The 26,933-nt window shown below is 37.6% G+C and overlaps 1 protein-coding gene across 1 annotated transcript; it reads right to left on the bottom strand.

Moving 5' to 3' along the window:
- Positions 1–20,400: 20,400 nt before the first annotated feature.
- On the bottom strand, positions 20,401–22,158 carry LOC128057719 (NADH dehydrogenase (ubiquinone) complex I, assembly factor 6-like). The gene is given in 2 exon segments (XM_052650209.1): positions 20,401–21,857; positions 21,859–22,158. Coding segments are annotated over 2 exon segments (1,005 nt in total). The 3' UTR covers positions 20,401–21,152.
- Positions 22,159–26,933: the final 4,775 nt, after the last annotated feature.

The following is a 26,933-nucleotide window of genomic DNA, read 5'->3' on the forward strand; positions in this document are numbered from 1 at the left end:
ACTGCAAGAAATGAATCATAATGTTCCACTAATTTACTTTAATAGACAAATATATCAGCAAATATTTTAAAAATAAGATCTGAGTACTTATGCAAACAGTATTTAGGCAAACCGTTTCCAGAGCTCCCTTAAACAAATATAAACCATAGTGACTTCCACTTTTTCCTCTTTCTTTCATCTTCTCTTTTCCCTTTATTTCTTCTTGTACCTCCTTATTTTTCCTATTATTTCATAACTGATCCCCTTTCTTTATACCTTTTATCTTTCCTCAACCTTCTTTTAGTTCAGTTCGGTCACTCAGTTATGACCAACTCTTTGCCATCCCATGAATTGCAGCACACTAGGCCTCCCTGTACATCACCAACTCCCACAGTTTACTCACTCATGTCCGTTGAGTAGGTGATGCCATCCAGCCATCTCATCCTGTCGTCCCCTTCTCCTCCTGCCCCCAAGCCCTCCCAGCATCACAGTCTTTTCCAATGAGTCAACTCTTCGCATGAGGTAGCCAAAGTATTATAGTTTCAGCTTTAGCATCAGTCCTTCAATGGAACACCCAAGACTGATCTCCTTTAGGATGGACTGGTTGAATCTCCTTGAAGTCCAAAGGACTCTCAAGAGTCTTCCGCAACACCACAGTTCAAAACCATCAATTCTTTGGTGCTCAGCTTTCATCACAGTCCAACTTTCACATCCATACATGACCATTGGAAAAATCATAGCCTTGACTAGATGGAACTTTGTTGGCAAAGTAATGTCTCTGCTTTTTAAAATGCTATCTAGGTTCACCATAACTTTCCTTAGGAAAAAGGAAAAAGGAGTAAGTGTCTTTCAATTTCATGGCTGCAATCACCATCGGCAGTGATTTTGGAGCCCCCAAAATAAAGTCTGACTGTTTCCCCATCTATTTCCCATGAAGTGATGGGACCAGATGCCATGATCTTCGTTTTTGGTATGTTGAGCTTTAAGCCAACTTTTTCACTCTCCTCTTTCACTTTCATCAAGAGGCTTTTTAGCTCTTCTTCACTTTCTGCCATAAGGGTGGTGTCACCTGCATATCTGAGGTTATTGATATTTCTCCTGGCAATCTGGATTCCAGCCTGTGCTTCTTCCAGACCAGCATTTCTCATGATGTGCTCTGCATATAAGTTAAATAAGCAGGGTGACAATATACAGCCTTGATGTACTCCTTTTCCTATTTGGAACCATGTCCAGTTCTAACTGTTGCTTCCTGACCTGTATATAGGTTTCTTAAGAGGCAGGTCAGGTGGTCTGGTATTCCCATCTCTTTCAGAATTTTCCACAGTTTGTTGACTGTGTCATCCACACACTCAAAGGCTTTGGCATATTCAATAAAGCAGAAATAGATGTTTTTCTGGAGCTCTAATGCTTTTTCAATGATGTTGGCAATTTGATCTCTGGTTCCTCTGCCTTTTCTAAAACCAGCTTGAACATCTGGAAGTTCACGGTTCACGTATTGCTGAAGCCTGGCTTGGTCATGGTTGTAGCAGTGTTAAAATACAAAAGGATAAAAATGAAAATTTGAATAAACTTTAGGGGGTGTTGGACTGGAAGGAGAAGTATCCTTAACTCATGGTTTATCAATGTGTATATGTAGTTAAATAAATGACTGTAGATGCAAGCGTGTGTTAATGTATTTATATATGTGTACATATATGTGTTTATCCATACGTTCTCTGTCTCTGTGCAAGAGAGAGCTCTGGATCAGTGAGTCCCAAATTTAAAACCATAAACACACGTAGCACCACGACTCCATTAAAAGGAACCATGATTCCTTGGAAAAATGACTGATCATAACAGGACTTTGAGTAGAAGCAATACAAGGTGAATCAGTAACTTCCTGTTGTGTCAAAAATAAAGAATAACTCAAATAAAGATGGGACATGTCAAAAGCTTGAAGGGGCACCCATTTGCCAAGTCTTTCAAAATTTGGCCTCAAAATAAACGATTACATGGATTTTAAGTCACTGAAAGAAAGGGAAATTGTGGGTTCTTGCTGTCAAGGCTGTATATTGTCACCCTGCTTATTTAACTTCTATGCAGAGTACATCATGAACGCTGGGCTAGAAGAAGCAAAGGCTGGAATCAAGATTGCCGGGAGAAATGTCAGTAACCTCAAATATGCTGATGACACCACCCTTATGGCAGAAAGTGAAGAACTAAAGAGCTTTTTGATGAAAGTGAAAGAGGAGAGTGAAAAAGTTGGCTTAAACTCAACATTCAGAAAATGAAGATCATGGCATCTGGTCCCATCACTTCATGGGAAATAGATGGGGAAACAGTTAGACTTTATTTTGGGGGGCTCAAAAATCATTGCAGATAGTGATTACAGCCGTGAAATTAAAAATTGCTTACTCCTTGGAAGGAAAGTTATGACCAACCTAGACATCATATTGAAAAGCAGAGACATTACTTTGCTGACAAAGGCCCATCTAGTCAAGGCTATGATTTTTCCAGTGGTCATGTATGGATGTGAGAGTTGGACTGTGAAGAAAGCTGAGCACCGAAGAATTGATGGTTTTGAACTGTGGTATTGGAGAAGACTCTTGAGTCCCTTGGACTGCCAAGAGATCCAACCAGTCCATCTTAAAGGAGAGCAGTCCTGGGTGTTCATTGGAAGAACTCATGTTGAAGCTGAAGGTCCAGTACTTTGGCCACCTGATGGGAAGAACTGACTCATTTGAAAAGACCCTGATGCTGGGAAAGATTGAGGGCATGAGGAGAAGGGGACGACAGAGGATGAGATGGTTGTATGGCATCATCGACTCAATGCACATGGGTTTGGGTGGCCTCCGGGAGTTGGTGATGGACAGGGAGGTCTGACGTGCTGCAGTTCATGTGGTTGCAAAGATTCGAACACGACTGAGCGACTGAACTGAACTGATGCAGCATCCCAGAAAGTGAAGTGAAGTTGCTCAGTCATGTCTGACTGTTTGTGACCTGTGGACAGTAGCCCATCAAGCTCCTCCATCCATGGGATTCTCCAGGCAAGAATACTGGAGTGGGTTGCCATTTCCTTCTTCAAGGCATTCCAGAAGGCCTTAAATTTCACTGGATCACAGAGTTGAGCATTTCACTGAACAAATAAACTTCATAAATGTATATTTTAAGTTTGGCATCAGTTCAGTTCTGTTCGGTCACTCAGTCATGTCCGACTCCTTGCGACCCCATGAATCGCAGCACGCCAGGCCTCCCTTCCATCACCAACTCCCGGAATTCACTCAGATTCACATCCATCGAGTCAGTGATGCCATCCAGCCATCTCATCCTCTGTCGTCCCCGTCTCCTCCTGCCCCCAATCCCTCCCAGCATCAAAGTCTTTCCCAATGAGTCAACCCCTTGCATGAGGTGGCCAATAAATTTAAAAGTGTGTATCTCCTTTTTTCCTAGTTGTTAATTTTATGAAATCTTTATGGATTTCATAAAGTAAAAATTATCTCTAAATAATTTCATATATTAGAGTTTTTAAACCTGGCCTAGCCAAAAATTCTTTGGTATGTATGGTATTGTCATACTATTAAAAGACTTATAGTATTCCAATACATATGTTCAATATCCACATTATCCTGTATTTCATATTTATGGAGATATCTTTCCTTGAGATCTGTCTCTATGCTTCTTGTTCAGCTTTCCTTTATTACGGATCTTGGATTCCATGCTTTATTATTTCAAACCCTCCTGACATTCTTCTTCCACAGCATATTTTTGATTATAAATGTAATTATTTGAAGACGTGTGTGTTTGGTGAGGGGATATTGCACAAATCAAATAAATTGTTAGTTAAAATTTTAAGGATATCATGTTACAATGTTTGTTCATTTATAGTTTAAAAAGATACATTAAAGCCACTTGTAATTTACTGATATAAAGTTTAAGGAAGATATAGCAATTGCTGATAACTTAACATCTAAGAGGTGTGGTAAGAAGAATGAAAGTGTATGAAAGTATTTTGTTTTTATACTTTTCTCTATACAATCTATAGAATCTTTACTACTTTAAATTTAATACTTGACCATATGTTTCTGTATAATTAATAAAAATCTACTTGAGTTTTCTCTAAGTCAGAAACTTTTAGAACCTTTGAATATTTGCAGCATTGCAATAGCTACTGTGATCAATGCTAACGAAAGAGATAATATTGTCTCTAAAATTAGGGAATATACATGTTGCTGTTACTGGAACATTGGATAAACCTCTTACAGACTTACATGATACTTTAAAATATAAAAATAATTAAATGGCTACATTAACAGAGATAATGATAAAAATTTAAATAAAAGACAGTGAGTTCATTATAAAATCTGCATGAAGACTGAGTTTCACAATAAATGATAAAGCCATATCAATCTGTGTTGAATAGATTTCCATACTATGTAGAAATAAACAAAATCATCAGCAAATAAAATGTTGTTTTCAGAATATCGAAAGAAAATTTCCTATTCAACTTTGGATGCTATGTATAATTCAGTAAGTTCAAAAGTTAATAGATTAATAATTTATATTTAACAAAGACAAGTGCAGAAATGTGCCACTTTTATGTACTCTAGTGCCTGAGAATCCACATATACAATTTCATAATTATTATTAGTTATGATGTCATAACTCAGAAACTATGAAGCTATGTGTTTTCATTTAGAAATTAGTAAAACTTTCATGGAAGCTTCTGTAATGCTATTTCAGTTCTGTAGTCTTATTTAAATTTCATTGACAAGACAGATTTGAAGTTTTCAGTGAAAGGGGACAAAGCTATGGTAATGGTGTGCATGTTTAAGGTATTTAAGCTATTCCATGAACTATGGGTCTTACAAAGATGATATTACTATGTCTGACCTGTTCTTTATTTATCTCTTTCTTTTGTTGCAATTAAGATGACTAGTTCAACTTTAAAATATATTCATATATTTTGTTACTTCAAAAATTATATTCCAAAAAAGAAGTGATACAGAACAAACATAGTAACAGTTGGGAAAAGGTTTTTGTTGTTGTTGTTGTTGTTGTTTAGTCACCAAGTTGTGTATGACTCTTTGAGATCCCATAGACTGTAGCCCACCAGGATCCTCTGTCCACGGGATTCTCCAGGCAAGAATACTGGAGTGGGTTGCCAATTCCTTCTCTAGGGGATATTCCGGATGCCATGATGTTCATTTTCTGAATGTTGAGCTTTAAACCAACTTTTTCACTCTCCTCTTTCACTTTCATGAAGAGGCTTCTTAGCTCCTTTTCACTTTCTGCCATAAGGGTGGTGTCATCTGCATATCTGAGGTTATCGATATTTCTCCCAGCAATCTTGATTCCAGGTTGTGTTTCTTCCAGTCCAGCATTTCTCATGATGTACTCTGCATAGAAGTTAAATAAGCAGGGTGACAATATACAGCCTTGACGTACTCCTTTTCCTATTTGGAACCAGTCTGTTGTTCCATGTCCAGTTCTAACTGTTGCTTCCTGACCTGCATACAGATTTCTCAAGAGGCAGGTCAGGTGGTCTAGTATTCCCATCTCTCTCAGAATTTTCCACAGCTTATTGTGGTCCACACAGTCAAAGGCATTGGCATAGTCAATAAAGCAGAAATAGATGTTTTTCTGGAACTCTCTTGCTTTTTCCATGATCCAGCAGATGTTGGCAATTTGATCTCTGGTTCCTCTGCCTTTTCTAAAACCAGCTTGAACATCAGGAAGTTCACGGTTCACGTATTGCTGAAGCTTGGCTTGAAGAATTTTGAGCATTAGTTTACTAACATGTGAGATGAGTGCATGGGAAATAGATGGGGAAACAGTGGAAACAGTGTCAGACTTTATTTTTTTGGGCTCCAAAATCACTGCAGATGGTGACTGCAGCCATGAAACTAAAAGACGCTTACTCCTTGGAAGAAAAGTTATGACCAACCTAGATAGTATATTCAAAAGCAGACATTACTTTGCTGACTAAGGTCCGTCTAGTCAAGGCTATGGTTTTTCCTGTGGTCATGTATGGATGTGAGAGTTGGACTGTGAAGAAGGCTGAGTGCTGAAGAATTGATGCTTTTGAACTGTGGTGTTGGAGAAGACTCTTGAGAGTCCCTTGGGCTGCAAGGAGATCCAACCAGTCCATTCTGAAGGAGATCAGCCCTGGGATTTCTTTGGAAGAAATGAGGCTAAAGCTGAAGCTCCAGTACTTTGGCCACCTCATGCAAAGAGTTGACTCATTGGAAAAGACTCTGATGCTGGGAGGGATTGGGGGCAGGAGGAGAAGGGGACGACAGAGGATGTGATGGCTGGATGGTATCATGGACTCGATGGACGTGAGTCTGAGTGAACTCCGGGAGATGGTGATTGACAGTGAGGCCTGGCGTGCTGCGCTTCATGGAGTCACAAAGAGTCGGACACGACTAAGTGACTGAACAGAACTGAGGGATCAAATTTGCATCTCCTGCTTTGACAGGTGGATTCTTTACCACTGAGCCACCAAGGAAGTGGGGGAAAGGTTTTACACAAGGAAAATGATTAATCTGAAAAATTGCATATTCATAGAGTATTTTTACAGTGTGTTATATTTATGTACAGACACAAAACAACTACTTTAATTTTGACTCAATAATTTAAATGTGATTTTTTAATATAAAATGTTGAATATAAATCCCACTCTGCTTTTCTCATTAGTGATGTCTTCTTCTCTTTTAATAATTAAATAATTGAAAACTAATTATTTTATTTTAAATTGCAGCAAAATATAATCAGGACAATAAATCTGCTGCAAAAATATATATAAAATATATATATCATTTAGAATACACTTTCCTATATTTTCCCCATCAACAGTACAGATGCCTGAGCTAATTGTTTATGTAGGTGAATGAATTAACAATTTGTTCATATTACTAGAATCACCATGATTTATATTCATTCACCTTTGATATATTCATCTTACTTTTTCCAGACAAATGTTAAGTATGCTAATTATTGTTTTTATGTAAATGTCTATAATAAACATTAAATAGTATTTAAAAATATTTTTCAATGTGAAATTATATTTATAAAAAGTGGCTCATCAAGAAATATAAAATGGCTCAGTCATGGAAAATTTTGCTTTTGATATTTAGAAAAGGGACTGAGATGTTGGGATCACTCCAGGGGTAAGAAATAAACAAAAATCTAGTCAAATTAAGTAAGAAGAGTAAACTTTACTTTCAGGTATATATTTAGGTATCTTAGTTTAGATGCAAAGATATTCAAGGACTATTTCACATAAACTGTGTCATATAGAGAAGATATTTAGGATATTTTAAGTGGCATTGACCTATTTGAAGAATATATAATGAATCTCTACTTTTTCTATCCATATACTGATGATTATATGTATTTGTTCTACATGTCATTTTGGTTGGATATGAAGTAGAAGACATTCCATTAACATTATGAAATTAAGAATGTTAATGGATGAATTAAGTGTGGTAATGAATGGAGTTACTTTCAGATAAATATGTATACATATAGGTTATATCCATAGTTTTGATCTGAGTAAAATTTTAATGAGAATTTAACAATACATTCTTAATTATTTTTACCAAGGGTCAAACTGTGAAGAAAAATGTGTATTATAATTGTTGCAATACAACAAAATAATTACATCATAGTTGTCAATAAGGAGTTTGCAAAGTAACTTAGTAGGATTGCAAAACTATACCAAGACAAGTTTAAAGTGATAAAAAATATATAATATATAGAAAAGATTAGTCAACCTATGCCTGATATGGAAGACACTTGGTGAATTTAAAGAAAAAAGATAATGTGAAATTTTTATTCAGTTGGATATTGCAATAATTACTTCACTTTAATTCTACTTCTCAGGTGACTCATTTTCAACAATTAAAGAGATTATGACAGGAGAGAGATCAGATTAACAACAATCTGTCTTCAATAACACAGTACTTTTTTTAAATGAGCAAAAGATCATCCAGGGAGAGGATAACTGTGCTTCAGGCAGTTTGGGCAATACAAATGAGAGATCAGTGATTGTTAGAGAGTTAAAAAGTTTCCCCAAACAAACCATTCCCCTGTGAAAAGTTGAGTTACTTGTTACATTTGATTTTGACTAGGAGAAGCTGGCCTTGACATCTGCTATCTTACTAAGCTTATTATTACTCCAGATGGCAACTTCAAACTGTTCTCCAGTGTTTCACTTCTATAGAATAATAATTTTGTGCTTTCAGAGCACAAGACACTTATCTTCATATCACCGTTTCCATTTCATTATGTTTACTAAAATGTTTTATCAATAAGATTTAAGGATATAAATTAAACAGTGGCATCGATAAAGCTTTTTTGAACTAGACAAATAATCTCCAAAAACAGCTATTATTTAAATACTAAGAAAAAATGTTTTCCTAAAAATTTAATAATATCACATTTTATCTCTTCTAATTAGATAAATAATTCTGCCATGTCAGACCAAATGAAAGAAAATGAAACATGGAATTTAGGAAGGACACAAACCAGAAATTTGGAGAGCAGTTCTAAATTCAGCAGAACAAAATATCAGAAAGATAATCCTTCTCTAAGATTAAAAAAAAATAAAAAAGCTCATGCCTAATTACCAGATTTAAGCTATTGATCAGAATTTTCTAATTAGTTTCATTAACCAATTATCCTTAATTCTTCCACAAAATTATGGGGTTTAGCTCCTGCTTAGGGAATTTGTTTGGGAAGGAGGGTAATCATAGAAGGAGGATTAAATGAAAGATATTATCGATAAGACATATAACCCGAAGTAGCTGATTGGGGAGATAGAGTAAAGAAACAGAGACTGTGATATGAACTGGGTAGTGTTGAATAAATTTAAACTGAGCAAAGATTGAAGACAAAGTAGAAGGAGGAAGAGAAGAGGAAGTAGAAGAAGAAGGGGGAGGAACAAAAGACAAGAAAGAGAAGAAGGAGGAAGAGAAGATGGGTAAGGGAGGAGATAAAAAAGTAGCAAATATCTGACATTTATACCTAAGTGCACTGTAATAGAAATTGTTGCTAAGCTCAATCACAGACTTGGTATTATTTCTCATGATATTTTTTAACGTGCTTTTTCTTAATGAACTACTCTTTTTCACAGATAAGCAGTCAAGAAAAGGGAACATACACAAACATGCACACACGAGGCAAAGAAAAATGAGTGAGAAGAATACAATTGGTAGTTGAGGAATTGGAATTTTGGGGGCAAAGAACCAGAGAGAGGAAATGGATGGGAGGGGGCAAAGAAATGAGCACTCCAGAAATTTGCATAAATATCACTGTAGTCTCTCATTAAATAAAAACATGTTCACATGCAAGGGGAAATTCCACAAGGCTAGGAAAATTGCTACTGGATCAATGTTAGACGAGCATTCCCAGAACTCACAGAAGGACTTGAGACTTTCAAATTCCAACCAGCCAGGTGGAAAGACCTAATTGAATAAGTATTATACTCAGTAAAGATCTAAGACAATTTACACAGTAATTATAAGTCTAAGCTAGAATTAAAACAACTCTGAGTAGATCATAATATAACTTAAAATGAAAATGTAAAAGAAAATGCTAATCCACAACTTAATGGCATTCAAACAAATTTCAACAATCTTAAATCTGCAGAAAGATAACAAGATCCACAGAATCGCAAAAGAATATTCATCAACGTCAGTATTGAATCAAAAAATTACTAGACAAAATTTCTACTTACAAGTTTCAAAATTAAAAAAAAAAAAAGCCAGTTGCACATGGCAAAATAAAACAGAACTTGAAGACTAATCAACAGAGATTATTCAGTCTAAGGGGAAAAAGAAAAAAAAAAAGGACACTTAGTGACCTATGGACAATATATTGTCTATTGTGACTGAAGTTGCAGAAAAGAGAGAAGACAGTAAATGGGGTGGAGGTGGGAGGTGGGGCATTTGTAGATAACTACTCAAACATTCCTAAATTTTGTTTAAAAAAAGTTAGAAATACATAAAATTCAGGGAATATCATTGGATATATTAAAAGACAACAATGCCAAGGTATATCATAGTCAAATTGCTGAAAACAAATTTAAAAAGACTATCTTGAAATCTTCTGCAGATCAAAGACAGTTATAACTGAAAAGGCAATTATAACTGAAATTCCCAAATTGTCTAATTAACATAAACAATATTGAATTGCTTTTCCCAGTGTTGTCTGAAACCACCTGAATTACCCACTTCTCTTATTGTGTATACATTAGTCAGAACATAGTAATGAAGAAACTTTATATATTTCTAAATTGTGTAATGAATGTGAATATTATCCTATCATGTTTTAGTTTGAAAATGCCAAATCATGTGAACTTTGCTTGTGAGACAGAACCAACTGTCATATAGAGACCATATTCTGAGAAGGCCACTAAGTGTTTACAAAAAGCAATGGAAAGAAGCTTTGTAGATTTCTGAAAGTAAGCAAAGTCTTAAAGGTTATAAAGAAGCATAGATATGCCAAGCTAAAGTCCTCCTCTCTTTATTTGCCCTAAGGAGAATATTTAATTAACTTTTACCAATTCTATCAAAACAATAATTTGTAACAGATATGAGCAAAAACTCCAGGAGATGTGATGGACAGGGAGGCCTGGTATGCTGCAATGCATGAGCTCATAAAGAGTTGGACAGGGCTGAGCGACGGAACAACAACGAGAGAAAATATAGCATAGGGTGAAAGTAAAAGTTGCTCAGTCATGTCCGACTCATTGAGACTCATGTTATATACACTTCATGAAATTCTCCAGGCCAGAATCCTGGAGTGGGTAGCTTTTCCCTTCTCCAGGGGATCTTCACAATATAGGAATCTTATCAGGGTCTCCTGCATTACAGGCGGATTCTTCTCCAACTGAGCTATCAGGGAATCCCTTACATAAGGTAATGCCATTCTTAAGACAATCAGTTCAGTTTAGTTCAGTCGCTCAGTTGAGTCCGACTCTTTGCGACCCGATGAATCGCAGCACTCCAGACCTCCCAACTCCCAGAGTTTACTCAGACTCACGTCCATCAAGTCAGTGATACCATCCAGCCATCTCATCCTCTGTCGTCCCCTTCTCCTCCTGTCCCCAAGCCTTCCTGGCATCAAAGTCTTTTCCAATAAGTCAACTCTTCACATGAAGTGGCCAAAGTACTGGAGTTTCAGCTTTAGCATCATTGCTTCCAAAGAAATCCCAGGGCTGATCTCCTTCAGAATGGACTGGTTGGATCTCCTTGCAGTCCAAGGGACTCTCAAGAGTCTTCTCCAACACCACAGTTCAAAAGCATCAATTCTTCGGCGCTCAGCTTTCTTCGCAGTCCCATTCTCACATCCATATATGACTACCAGAAAAAACCATTTTTCATCCATTTTGAATAAATTTAGGAAGACTTTGTATAGCAATCCATTAATACAAGTAAGTAGAAGAGTAAGGTTTAAAATGTAAGATTATTAGTCTTTCCAATGCATAATATTTGTTTTACATGTGAAGAGTCTTATCTTGAGATTCAGCAAGCTATTTCCACATAGTTGAAAACACTTAACAAATAAATTCACTTAGCTTAAGGTACAAAGCACAATCTGCATAAAGCCTAGAACTAATCATTATATTCTTCCTTTCCCAAAATATTTATCTCAATCTTGTTTTTTTCTTTTCCAACAGCAAACTATTTCAAATTTTATTTTTGCTCTACTCAACAGATTTTCCTTGAGAGATAATTATATATAAGAACTTAGATAGACACTGGGGATTCAAGGTGAAAAATGCTAATAAGATTTCAGTCTGGTAGATTATTTAACATGCATGCAACTAAATATAGCATAAGATGGGGTAAAAAATGTTCTCCAAAATTAGACTTGGGTAACAAGCATGGAATGATTCATTTTTCCTGTATTATCTTCAGTTCAGTTCAGTTACTCAGTCGTGTCTGACTCATTGTGACCCTATGGACTGCAGCTCACCAGGCTTCCCTGTCCATCACCAACTCTGGGAGTTTGCTCAAACTCATGTCCATCAATCAGTGATGCCATCCAAACATCTCATCCTCTGCCATCCCCTTCTCCTGCATCTATCTTTCCCAGCATCAGGGTCTTTTCCAGTGAGTCAGTTCTTCACATCAGGTAGCCAAAGTATTGGAGTTTCAGCTTCAGCATCAGTCACTCCAATGAATTTTCAGGACTGATTTCCTTTAGTACTGACTGGTTTGATATACTTGCAGTTCAAGGGATTCTCAAGAGTCTTCTCCAACACCACAGTTCTAAAGCATCAATTTTTTGGTATTCAGCTTCCTTTATAGTCCAACTCTCATGTCCATACATGACTACTGAAAAAACTGTGGCTTTGACTAGATGGACCTTTGTCTGCAAAGTAATGTCTCTGCTTTTAAATTGAGATTAGTGGGAAAATTATTTTATGTTGCAACCATGTTTTATTTTGGACTTTGGAATAGATACTTGTAAAAGTATCTGTGTTTTCAGTTAATTTTCTTGAACTGGCAAAGTAGGACAACCCATATTAACATAAATGGGGTAGACGGTCTCAATGATATATAGCATGTCCACAAGCATAGTCAGAAACCTTACAAGTCTATTCCTGAATCACACCCCTCACTGCATCTCTGAATGATTCTGTTACAATATAAATATTCCAAGAGAGAAAAAAATATTTCACAACTGAAAAAAAAATCTTACAAATTATGAAATATTACAAGTATACTATTTGAGACTACATGATTTAGATATTAAACAGAAATAGTAGCCTGGATATGTTAATACTAACCTTGGAAAGATGAATTGGAGAAGAAGCTTGGTAGTAGGAAAAAAATTTTTGATACCTGAATTTGTAATTAAAGATGAGTAGAGGGCTTCCATCAGTTCAGTTCAGTTCAATTTAGTTGCTCAGTCATGTCTGACTCTGCGATCTCATGAATTGCAGCATGCCAGGCCTCCCTGTCCATCACCAACTCCCAGAGTCCACCCAAACCCATGTCCATTGAGTCGGTGATGCCATCTAACCATCTCATCGTCTGTCATCTCCTTCTCCTCCTCCCCTCAATCTTACCCAGAATCATGGTCTTTTCAAATGAGTCAGCTCTTCTCATCAGGTGGCGAAAGTACTGGAGTTTCAGCTTCAACATCAGTCCTCCAATGAACACCCAGGACTGATCTCCTTTAGGATAGACTGGTTAGATCTCCTTGCAATCCAAGGGACTCTCAAGAGTCTTCTCCAACACCACAGTTCAAAAGCATCAATTCTTCGGCACTCAGCTTTTTTTATAGTCCAACTCTCACATACATACCTGACTGCTGGAAAAACCATATCCTTGACTAGATGGGCCTTTGTTGGCAAAGTAATGTCTCTGCATTTTAATATGATGTCTAGGTTGGTCATAACTTTCCTTCCAAGGAGTAAGTGTCTTTCAATTTCATGACTGCAATCACCATCTGCAGTGATTTTGGAGCCCCCAAAAATAAAGACAGCCACTGTGTCCACTGTATGCCTATCTATTTGCCATGAAGTGATGGGACCAGATGCCATGATCTTAGTTTTCTGAATGTTGAGCTTTAAGCCAACTTTTTCACTCTCCTCTTTCACTTTCATCAAGAGGCTTTTTAATTACTCTTCACTTTCTGCCATGAGGGTGGTGTCATCTGCATATCTGAGATTATTGATATTTCTCCTGGCAATCTTGATTCCAGCTTGTGCTTCTTCCAGCCCAGCATTTCTCATGAGGTACTCTGCATATAAGTTAAATAAGCAGGGTGACAATATCCAGCTTTGATGTACTCCTTATCCTATTTGTAACCAGTCTGTTGTTCCATGTCCTGTCTAACTGTTACTTCCTGACCTGCATATAGGTTTCTCAAGAGGCAGGTCAGATGGTCTGGTACTCTCATCTTTTTCAGAATTTTCTTTCTTTTTTTTAGATCCTCACAGTCAAAGGCTTTGGCATAGTCAATAAAGCAGAAATAGATGTTTTTCTGGAACTCTCTTGCTTTTTCCATGATCCAGCAGATATTGGCAATTTGATCTCTGGTTCCTTTGCCTTATCTAAAACCTGCTTGAACATCTGGAAGTTCACAGTTCACGTATTGCTGAAGCCTGGTTTGGAGAATTTTAAGCATTACTTTACTAGCATGTGAGATGAGTGATATTGTGCAGTAGTTTGAGCATTCTTTGGCATTGCCGTTCTTTGGGACTGGAGTAAAAACTGACCATACTTCTACATAAATGTTTCCTAATTAATTAATTAGCTATCTTATTTTAGATTACCTTGGTGCTTACACATGCATTTAATAAAAATTTTTCAGAAGCAAAAAGCTCTTGACTTCAAGATTATTTTTTAAAACTTATTCATTCTATAACAAATTCTATGATGCCTAGAAATAACCTTTTTTGAATGCTGTAATATGCCATTGGTCCCCAACCCCTAGACCACAGACACGTACTGGTCTTTAGGAAAGTAGGTATGAGGTGATAGATAAGATTTTATGACTTGAGAAGATTATTATAAATATTTGGAATGCAATTGGATACCTTTAATTATAATTCAAGAAAAGGTATTATTACATATGTGTCAAAATTATCTCAGATAGTGTATACCAAGAAATATGTAATAAAATATAACTTTCATTATTTGAATTCTTAATTCACTTATAGATCTACATTGAAGGTCTAAACTCTCAGAATCCCATTTTTCTCCAGTGAAAACAGAGAATTGTAAAGTTGTCCCTAATCTTTCATCTTCATGATAAAATTATTAAGTTATGTAAAAGTCTTAAAGTAAAATGTCCTCTATGTAATTAGAATATTGTCCTCTAGTTGCTTGATTAATTGTGCATCTTAATTAACTGGATATTTCACCCCACAAATCTCAATATATACTTTAACTTTCATTAGTTCTTTCCCTAAACATTAAAGAAATTTTTAAAGGAATGCAATGCAGAAATTTAAAATAAATATTTCAAATCTCCTATCATTTGAAAATTACAGTTATAATTAAGATTTTTACAAACTATACCCTTGATAGTACAAGAAAAACAAATAAATTTTCTGAGAATCAGTAAAATTAAATTGATCATGATCTACATGTTGTAGATAAAGGATCCTCTAAGCAAAATAAATTATCCAAGAAGGTAAAATCAAGGTTAAAACAATTGCATTAACTCACAGAAAACACATGATAGAGAGAACTTCATCTCCTTTCTCCATTGTACTGAAAGAAGTGACTGAGGAAGAGGTGGATTGTTTCATAAATAATCTAAGTGGGATTTGGCTTGAGTTAAATTGTATATGTTACTAAATTTGAATAAACTTTACATAATAGGAACATTTGACATGGCTATTTTTTACTTATTTGAAATGTAATAGCATGTAATTCACATTGAACAAGCTATTATTTGAGCAATTATAATCATCCTGTATGCATGTGAATTTGTGTGTCTGTTGTAGTGGTACTTTTGGAAGGAAAGTTATGACCAACTTAGACAGCATATTAAAAAGCAGAGACATTACTCTGTCAACAAAGGTCCATCTAGTCAAGGCTATGGTTTTTCCAGTGGTCATGTATGGATGTGAGAGTTGGACTGTAAAGAAAGCTGAGTACAGGATTTATGCTTTTGAACTGTGGTGTTGGAGAAGACTCTTGAGAGTTCCTTGGACTGCGAGGAGATCCAACCAGTCCATCCTAAAGGAAATCAGTTTTGGGTGTTCATTGGAAGTGCTGATGTTGAAGCTGAAACTCCAGTACTTTGGCCACCTGATGCTGACTCATTTGAAAAGACCCTAATGTTGGGAAAGATTGAGGGCAGGAGAAGAAGGGGACAACAGAGGATGAGATGGATGGATGGCATCACCGACTCAATGGACATGGGTTTGGTTGGACTTCAGGAGTTGTTGATGGACAGGGAGGCCTGGCGTGCTGTGGTTCATGGAGTCACAAAGAGTCAGACATGACTGAGCGACTGAACTGAACTGAACTGTAGTGGTACTGGTAGGAATACTTTTCACTGAAGAGAAAATAAGCAACTCTCATCTTAAGAAGTAAATAGAAAACAAGTGTGTATTTACTTCTTCGATACTACTCATTCTGTGAGTTCCTTCTTCAGATATTGTCACTTATTAATATCAGCTATGTTTCCATAGTAGCTCAACTGGAAAGAACTCACCTGCAATGCAGGAGATCAGGTTTGATTCCTGGGTTGGGAAGATCCAGTGGAGAAGGGACAGGCTATCTAGTATTCTTGAGCTTCCCTGGTTGCTAAGCTGGTAAAGAATCTGGCTGTGTTGTGGGAGGCCTGGGTTTGATCCTTGGATTGGGACGATCCCCTGGAGAAGGGAAAGGCTACCCACTCCAGTACTGTGGCCTGGAGAATTCCATGGACTGTACAGTCCATAGGGTCACAAAGAGTGGGACGTGACTGAGTGACTTGCACTTGACACTGCAAGCTTCTAAGCATTTATTGCATGGCTCCATTTCCCTTTTCCATCTGCTTTCTTTCTTTCTTTTCACTCTTGTAACCTGGCCATATTATTTATATTATTTTTCCTTCTAAAGTATTACTTTCATACTTTGCTAGTGTCCCCATCTTCAGATGGATCACACAAGTTGGCTGAAGCTCACTGAACTGAATCTCTTTGGATTAGTCCCTTATCCACCTCCATTAGGTTTCTCTGGTGTAGAGAATCACCTATTTGAGCTACATCACTTGGGCTTTAGGAGGTCAAAGGAAAGAAAATGATGACTACCTTAATCACAGTTTCCTTTCTGTTCCATTATCTTGTTATGGTTGTTAATACTTTATCTCAGGATAGTCCTCTCCTTTTAATTCGTTATCTCCTTCCAGGTTTTGTTGTTACTGCATTGAGCCCCTACCAGCCAATGTTGCAAACAGAACCTACTATTATTACCTCTGATATATTGTGATAAATCATGATTTCAAATAGTTCCTTTATAAACCCTCCATGACTCATCTTTAGTTTATACTAAAAACTAGATACACTCGTTATAATAATTGGTCCAATAAGACTACATGAGAGTTTAAAGTTAAAATGACTTTAGTTGTAATGTGACAGTGCTACAGGGGAAAAAATACCTCAATGACTAATTATGTTAATGTCTCATTTAGGTTATATGTCCATCCTGGGTTGGAAAGTGGCCTTTGGTCATCATAGTCTCTTAAAGGACACTGGAAATTCCATAGAAATTTAACTGCAGGATTGTAAATGCAAGGAAAAAAAAAGATGAAGAACCAGGAATCAGTTATGAAAGGTTATGCTAAAAATAGCTTCATTCATTTTTTTTTTTTAATTTATGAGTTTAGCCTCAATGAGAGTATGATCCTCCCACAGGGAGAAGAACCATATTTCATTGAGCATTAATGAACTAATATGTAGTTTGCCATTTTGGTTTTCAAATATTTTAGTTTTTTTCTTTGTCCGATCTATGGAACATTCTTCAGTTCAGTTCAGTTCAGTCACTCAGTCGTGTCTGACTCTTTGCGACCCCGTGAATTGCAGCACGCCAGGCCTCCCTGTCCATCACCATCTCCCGGAGTTCACTCAGACTCATATGCATCGAGTCCGTGATGCCATCCAGCCATAGCCTTGACTAGACAGACCTTAGTCAGAAAAGTAATGTCTCTGCTTTTGAATATACTGTCTAGGTTGGTTTAAACTTTTCTTCCAAGGAGTAAGCGTCTTTTAATTTCATGGCTGCAATCACCATCTGCAGTGATTTTGGAGCCCAAAAAAGTAAAGTCTGACACTGTTTCTACTGTTTCCCCATCTATTTCCCATGAAGTGATGGGACCGGATGCCATGATCTTAGTTTTCTGAATGCTGAGCTTTAAGCCAACTTGTTCACTCTTGATTCCAGCTTGTGTTTCTTCCAGTCCAGCATTTCTCATGATGTACTCTGCATATAAGTTAAATTAGCAGGGTGACAATATACAGCCTTGAGGTACTCCTTTTCCTATTTGGAACCAGTCTGTCGTTCCATGTCCGGTTCTAACTGTTGCTTCCTGACCTGCATACAGATTTCTCAAGAGGCAGGTTAGGTGGTCTTGTATTCCCATCTCTTTCAGAATTTTCCACAGCTTATTGTGATCCACACTGTCAAAGGCTTTGACATAGTTAATAAAGCAGAAATAGATGTTTTTCTGGAACTCTCTTGCTTTTTCCATGATCCAGTGGATGTTGGCAATTTGATCTCTGGTTCCTCTGCCTTGTCTAAAACCAGCTTGAACATCAGAGAGTTCAGGGTTCACGTATTGCTGAAGCCTGGCTTGGAGAATTTTGAGCATTACTTTAGTAGCATGTGAGATGAGTGCAATTGTGCAGTAGTTTGAGCACTCTTTGGCATTGCCTTTCTTTGGGATTGGAATGAAAACTGACCTTTCCCAGTCCTGTGGCCAGTGTTGAGTTTTCCAAATTTGCTGGCATATTGAGTGCAGCACTTTCACAGCATCATCTTTCAGGATTTGAAATAGCTCCACTGGAATTCCATCACCTCCACTAGCTTTGTTCATAGTGATGCTTTCTAAGGCCCACTTGACTTCACATTCCAAGATGTCTGGCTCTAGATTAGTGATCACATCATCATGATTATCTGGGTTGTGAAGATCTTTTTTGTACAGTTCTTCTGTGTATTCTTGCCACCTCTTCTTAATATCTTCTGCTTCTAATTGGTCCAGACCATTTCTGTCCTTTATGGAGCCCATCTTTGCATGAAATGTTCCCTTGATATCTCTAATTTTCTTGAAGAGATCTCTAGTCTTTCCCATTCTGTTCTTTTCCTCTATTTCTTTGCATTGATCTCTGAAAAAGGCTTTCTTATCTTTTCTAACTATTCTTTAGAACTTTGCATTCAGATGCTTATATCTTTCCTTTTCTCCTTTGCTTTTCACCTGTTTTCTTTTCACAGCTATTTGTAAGGCCTCCACAGACAGCCATTTTCCTTTTTTGCATGTTTTTTTTCCCCTGGGAATGGTCTTGATTCCTGTCTCCTGTACAATGTCACGAACCTCATTCCATAGTTCATCAGGCACTCTGTCTATCAGATCTAGACCCTTGAATCTATTTCTCACTTCCAGTGTATTATCATAAGGGATTTGATTTAGGTCATACCTGAATGGTCTAGCGGTTTTCCCTACTTTCTTCAATTTAAGTCTGAATTTGGCAATAAAGAGTTCATGATCTGAGCCATAGTCAGCTCCCAGTCTTGTTTTTGTTGACTGTATAGAGCTTCTCCATCTTTGGCTGCAAAGAATATAATCAATTTGATTTCGGTGTTGACCATCTGGTGATGTCCATTCTTACTCAGTCCCAAAGTTCCCATATAATCACTACTTCTGGCTCTAAGTCTGAGATTTTTTGGTGTTACACGGTTTTCTCTATATGAGGTCAAATATATGGCTTCTTTTTTATTTTTGAGAATTATGACCTTAAAAGAAAAGTTATCTTCCTTCCAAAATCAAAATATAAAGTAATGGAATTGAGAAGGGCAATAATAGTAAAAGGGGTTTCAGGCAAGAACTATTAGATTGCAAAATATATAACCAAAACAAACCACAGGAATCAAAATTAAATATAGGCACAGAGGAACATTAGTTATAGGCACATTAGTTATTAGTTTAAAATTAATCATTAATTAAGCAATTATCTTAGTGGTTAAATGGTTTATATAGCATATAGTCAATAAAACTAGATGTATGATTCTACTGGGAATTAACTGGGCTGATTTTATGCCTCATTATTAATGACCTGAAACATTAAAAAAAATAATTTAGGCCACTGGATACTTACTAATTTGAAAAATTATGTTTTTATAATAGTCTCAGTATATATATATATATATTAAACTTAATAATTTCCCTGTGCAATAATTCAAATTTATGGAAAATTATTAAATATTTAAAATTATTAGTAGACCAACAAAAATGTTAATTAGTCACATTCTTACCAAAGGTAACAATGTAGTTTGGGGGAGTCAATAATTGAATATCAAGTCCAGGTGAGTTCATGATTTTCTTTTTTTTTTTTTTTTAAGCAGCTCTCAGTGTTGAGTTTTATTTGCAAAAATGTAATATTTTAAGCCATCATTAATTCACAACTGAAGCAGGCACTTATTCATAGCTGAAACCACAGACTTGAGATGGGACAGAGAAATGGCACAACGGAGGCGGAGTGGGCAGGAGACGAGATCACTAAAAACACAAGAAAAGGAACCAGGGTGTCATTCTGGGCTGCGAGCTAGAGCCTCATTCAGAATCCAGATCCGCCAGCTACGAGCGACACAAACAATTCTGCTTTTTGCAATTAGTATGTATTTTATAATTAAAACTCTTTAATTACCCCAAACGTTCCTTGTTTCATAGTTTTGAAGATCAGATGAGAACACCGGTCAAAGTACATGGCACAGAGCTTTTTAACTGGGAAGCTCAACTAGTCCACTAGTGTTTTAAAATGGAGTATCCCCTTAATCAATTATTAACACAATTTTGTTAATTTAATTGACATTAACACACGTTTTGTTAAGAAGAGCTTTGTTCATGATGATAATGCTCGATGACAGAGAGTGAAGCAGAAAGGTAAACAAAAAAGTAAAAGCCTTCAAGTCAGCCAGACCTAAAACCACATTAGGATTGGAGCCCTTGACAGCCTGCCACCTGAAGGAAGTTATTTTATCATCATGGACAAATTTTCACAGGGTGGGAAAGAATATTAGAGATATGAAGGCCTCAAATACTGATGCTCACTTCACTCTTCGTGATCCCTAAATAAAGCATTTCCCAGCTGTACTGGGTGCCTGGGGTCTGGCTGCTCAGCACACAAACCCAGTCCTACTTCAGCCCCTTCCCGGTTCCTCTGCAACGCTGAGAGGGAGGGGAGCTGCCACTGCCCCGCCCTCTGGCGGCAGAAGCACGGCCTGCACCTCAGCGCAGCTGGGACGGGCTCCGCTCCCGGGAAGGTCTGCACTGCTGCCGACAAGGGCCGAGCCGGGGGCAGAATCCTGGCCCCCTGGCCCCACAGCAACTTCTCATCCATTCTGTGACCTACACACTCCTCTGATAAATTCATTTTCTCCTTAAGTAGCTCCTGTTGTGTGTAAACAAGAACCCTAAATCAAGGATACTTCCGTAAAACTAATAAATATCAGTGCCATGAAATTATTTCAGTATCTTTTTCTCCATGACTGAATATACAAAGATAACGGGAGCAAAGGATTCTTCCGCTGTAAAGATGGGTGGAATAGATCAAAATCCACTTGTTGAATTTTCTTTAAATAGTCCTCCAGAGCAACAGTCTGAAGAAAAGCAGGAAATGCTTTCACAGGAACACTTCTGTGGAAGGACCTAGCGTGCTTTAGGTGCAAGTGTGCCTGGCTGGCAACATCATATACCACATCTCTCACATTCCTATCTTGACTCTTCCGTAGAAAATCCTCTTGTGAAACACCATGCAGCATACAAATGTCCATGGGAAGGAACACCCTTCTCCTGCTACCGTGATAGGGTGTGGCTCTCAAGCAAGTGACAATGCCTTGTGCTTTCCCAATGTGGCTGGCAGCATGGTCTGCATGAAGGTCCTTTATGCCCAATATTTCTAGTATTAGGTAAAGAAGAGAACTCTGTGTATTTTCAGCATAATTTTCTAGTTCCTGGATATTACGATATGCTTTGTCATCCAAATTTTTTTCTCTTTCATCAATGATTTTCATAAGCCATCTTTTAGTCAGATTATGTCTTCTGACAGCCTTCCACAGTTCAATGGCCACAGGCTGATGTGGTGGATTGTCACCATATATATCATCCACAGTTTTCTTCCAAAACTGCGTTCGCATCAGTCCAATTGTCTTCTCAGAGACAGTGTCCTTAATCAGCCTGAGCCAGTTCCACATTGAAGGCTCTCAGTGCAAAAGCAGAGCTTCTGGATTCGGCAGGGAGTAACAGGGAACATAAATAGCCTTCATAATCTCGTTTCCGCAGCAGCTCCAAGCAATAGCGGTCAGTTCCCGAAGCGCCAAGTCCACTACCCGCGGCCACGCTCCTCCCGGACGCCACGGGCTCCGAAAGCCGCCGTGCGTGCGCCCACAGGCCCCGGGGTGGTCGGCGGCGACAAAAGCCGGGGACGCCGAGCCGCAGCGGTCCCCATGCCGAGCCCAAAGTGGAGGCCGCCATCGAGTTCATGATTTTCAATCAAAATTTTTCTCTTTTATAATCTTGCTCCATAAATAGAGGACAATCTTTTTTAATTATTATATAGGAGAAATATGTATTAAGAATTTGTATTACCTTTAATAAGCTTTTGGTGTTGTAAATGCCAAAGAATTACAATTATTTTCAGGAAATACATCTAAGAGGAAAACAGGCTAAGAATGTCATAATGAAAAAATTATTAATTGCATCAAATTTTTAAAATAAGCCTGCCATTGTCCAATCTGTACATTTGTTGTAAAAGTGCTAAAATGGTATAGTATCATGCATTTGCATGTTTCTTCTCTTTGTTCAGTTCAGTTCAGTCACTCAGTCGTGTCTGACTCTTTGCGACCCCATAAACTGCAGCACGCCAGGCATCCCTGTCCATCACCAACTCCTGGTGTTCACTCAGATTCACATCCATCGAGTAGTGATGCCATCCAGCCATCTCATCCTCTGTCATCCCCTTCTCGTCCTGCCCCCAATCCCTCCCAGCATCAGAGTCTTTTCCAGTGGGTCAACTCTTCGCATGAGTTGGCCAAAGTACTGGAGTTTCAGCTTTAGCATCATTCCTTCCAAAGAAATCCCAGGGTTGATCTCCTTCAGAATGGACTGGTTGGCTCTCCTTGTAGTCCAAGGGACTCTCAAGAGTCCTCTCCAACATCACAGTTCAAAAGCATCAATTCTTCAGTGCTCAACTTTCTTCACAGTCCAACTCTCACATCCATACATGTCATTTAACATAAGCCTAAATAAATATTTTAAGTATGTTATATTAAAAAAATTATAATGTCATGATCAAATTTTTTGTGGAATAATCACTTACACAGTGGTTTTTGAAAGTTCTTTAACTACAAGGCTTTTAAATTATCAGCAAAATAGTACAACTTCCAAGAAATGCCAAAAAGTTTCCAGAGTAAAAAGGCCCACAGAATGATCATGTGATCAGTAAAGACTCATATGTAGATGCACTGCCATAAATTTCAAAATCCTTGATAAAAATAACAAATCCTAAGAGTTTTTACATAGAAGGAGAGGCAGACAGGAAGACAGACAGACATAAAGATAGAAAGAGACAGAGAACATTAAAAGAGGAGTTTTAAATGGCAGAAAACTTTTCAAAATATACCATACGTTCTGAGAAAAGCAATGCAAATATGGTTTCAAAATTTATTGTTTATAATCCAAGATTTCAAGAAGGCATAATATATAGTCTTAGGAAACTTATTTTCAGATATGCAGGAAAATAGGCCTATATGTAATCTTTGATAAACAGTAGGCACCTATTTTCTTAAAGTACATCAAGATTTTTGAAGAATTGCTTCAAGTTAACTGATAAACACGAATATTTTCATACTGACTAATTTGCATTAATAAACAAACATGAAATTAGGGAGTTCAGTATCATGCTGCTACCTTAAAGAAAAAACATCACAAAATTTATTGTCTCAAACTCACAGTATTTCATGCAAAACTTCATTTAGTCTGTTCCCAACTTGTTGCTTCTTTGGCTGGTCCTCTGAATGCCTTTGTCTGGTGGCTTAACTAAGGCTGGATGGTCAAAGCCAGCCTCACTCACATATCTGTGGGTTGCATGAGGCTGCCATGTATCTCCAGCACTCTTCATTGATTTGTATCCACCATGACCAGACTGTTTCTCAACCAAAGATATATTTATTCCAATCTTAGTAACATGAATTTAAAACTGAGACCTTTTTTTAAAATAATGCTTTCTCAAATATTTAATTTCACTTTCTCACATGGCCATTAAGAAAATGTGTCCCCTAAAAGAGCCTCTAATTCTATTTCCCTAAGTCTTAGAGAACACACAACCTCCTTCATACAAAGCAAGATTTAGAGATCAGGCATCTGAAAAGAAATTTCCTGCAGTATGTGTATTCCCAATCCATTCAAGCATGTAACCCAAAGGATGCCCCATGCTGCTTTTCCTCCAGTGAAGGCAACTTACATCTAGAGAACCACTGTCTGATCCCAAAACAAGATTTAGTTTTAGTGTAATTTACTTCTAATTATGCTAAGCAAGATCCTTCTGAACATGTATGAATTTTCATTCTATCTGTCCTCTTTGAGCATAATTTTTAACTCTAAAAGTTCTTAATGTATCTTCCCAATACTTACTCTAGGATGAAAATACATAGATAAATGGTCTCCAAGTTTTTCTTCATACAATCCCATATAGCCTTAAGTTTTTAATAACTCCATAATATTTTTAGAGTTATGCTCTATACAGTCAACAGAAACAAGACCGGGAGCTGACTGTGGCTCAGATCATGAACTCTATATTGCCAAATTCAGACTTAAATTGAAGAAAGTAGGGAAAACCGCTAGACCATTCAGGTATGACCTAAATCAAATCCCTTATGATTATACAGTGGAAGTGAGAAATAGATTTAAGGGTCTAGATCTGATAGAGTGCCTGATGAACTATGGAATGAGGTTCGTGACATTGTACAGGAGACAGGGATCAAGACCATCACCATGGAAATTAAATGGAAAAAAGGAAAATGGCTGTCTGTGGAGGCCTTACAAATAGCTGTGAAAAGAAGAGAGGCGAAAAGCAAAGGAGAAAAGGAAAGATAAAAGCATTTGAATGCAGAGTTCCAAAGAATAGCAAGAAGGGATAAGAATGCCTTCTTCAAGGATCAATGCAAAGAAATAGAGGAAAAGAACAGAATGGGAAAGACTAGAGATCTCTTCAAGAAAATTAGAGATATCAAGGGAACATTTCATGCAAAGATGGGCTCCATAAAGGACAGAAATGGTCTGGACCTAATAGAAGCAGAAGATATTAAAAAGATGTGGCAAGAATACACGGAAGAACTGTACAAAAAAGATCTTCACGACCCAGATAATCATGATGATGTGATCACTAATCTAGAGCCAGGCATCTTGGAATGTGAAGTCAAGTGGGCCTTAGAAAGCAACACTACGAACAAAGCTAGTGAAGATGATGGAATTCCAGTTGAGCTCTTTCAAATCCTGAAAGATGATGCTGTGAAAGTGCTGCACTCAATATGCCAGCAAATTTGGAAAACTGAGCAGTGGCCACAGGACTGGAAAAGGTCAGTATCATTCCCATTCCAAAGAAAGGCAATGCAAAAGAGTGCTCAAACTACCGCACAATTGCACTCATCTCACATGCTACTAAAGTAATGCTCAAAATTCTCCAAGCCAGGCTTCAGCAATACGTGAACCCTGAACTCTCTGATGTTCAAGCTGGTTTTAGACAAGGCAGAGGAACCAGAGATCAAATTGCCAACATCTGCTGGATCATGGAAAAAGCAAGAGAGTTCCAGAAAAACATCTATTTCTGCTTTATTGACTATACCAAAGCTTTTGACAGTGTGGATCACAATAAGCTGTGGAAAATTCTGAAAGAGATGGGAATACAAGACCACCTAACCTGCCTCTTGAGAAATCTGTATGCAGGTCAGGAAGCAACAGTTATAACTGGACATGGAACAATAGACTGGTTCCAAATAGGAAAAGGAGTATGTCAAGGCTGTATATTGTCACCCTGTTTATTTAACTTATATGCAGAGTACATCATGAGAAATGCTGGACTGGAAGAAACACAAGCTGGAATCAAGATTGTCAGGAAAAATATCAATAACCTCAGATATCCAGATGACATCACCCTTATGGCCGAAAGTGAAGAGGAGCTAAAAAGCCTCTTGATGAAAGTGAAAAAGGAGAGTGAAAAAAGTTGGCTTAAAGCTCAACATTCAGAAAACTAAGATCATGGCATCTGGTCCCATCACTTCATGGGAAATAGATGGGGAAACAGTAGAAACAGTGTAAGACTTTACTTTTTTGGGCTCCAGAATCATGGCAGATGGTGATTGCAGCCGTGAAATTAAAAGACGCTTACTCCTTGGAATAAAAGTTATGACCAACCTAGACAGTATATTCAAAAGCAGAGACATTACTTTGCCGACTAAGGTCGGTCTAGTCAAGGCTATGGTTTTTCCTGTGGTTGTGTGTGGATGTGAGAGTTGGACTGTGAAGAAGGCTGAGTGCTGAAGAATTGATGCATTTGGACTGTGATGTTGGAGAAGACTCTTGAGAGTCCCTTGAATTGCAAGGAGATCCAACCAGTCCATTCTGATGGAGATCAACCTTGAGATTTCTTTGGAAGGAATGATGTTAAAGCTGAAACTCCAATCCTTTGGCCACCTCATGCGAAGATTTGACTCATTGAAAAAGACTCTGATGTTCGGAGGGACTGGGGGCAAGAGGAGAAGGGGACGACCGAGGATGAGATGGCTGGATGGCATCACGGACTCAATGGACGTGAGTCTGATTGAACCCCGGGAGATGGTGATGGACAGGGAGGCCTGGCGTGCTGCGATTCATGGGGTCACAAAGAGTCGGACACGACTGAGCGACTGAACTGAACTGAACTGATAATAATTAAAACTCACATAGTTGGACATGACTCAGTGACTAAATCACCACCACCATATTAGAAGTTAATACTGAGAAAAATTGTAAAGCATTTATTTTTCATTTAAAAATATAAGAAACATTACTTGTTAATATAAAGGTGTTTTATGAAAACTAACTAATTTTCCTAAAAGAATATTAAGAGAATGGTATTATCTTGCAAGTCTTTCAGTTCAGTTCAGTCACTCAGTTGTGTCCCCTCTTTGTGACCCCATGGACTACGGCACACCAGGCTTCCCTGTCCATCAGCAACTCCCAGAGCTTGCTCTGACTCATGTCCATAGAGTCAG

Source organism: Budorcas taxicolor, chromosome 12 (assembly GCF_023091745.1).
Source record: "Budorcas taxicolor isolate Tak-1 chromosome 12, Takin1.1, whole genome shotgun sequence".
Taxonomy (NCBI): Eukaryota; Metazoa; Chordata; class Mammalia; order Artiodactyla; family Bovidae; genus Budorcas; species Budorcas taxicolor.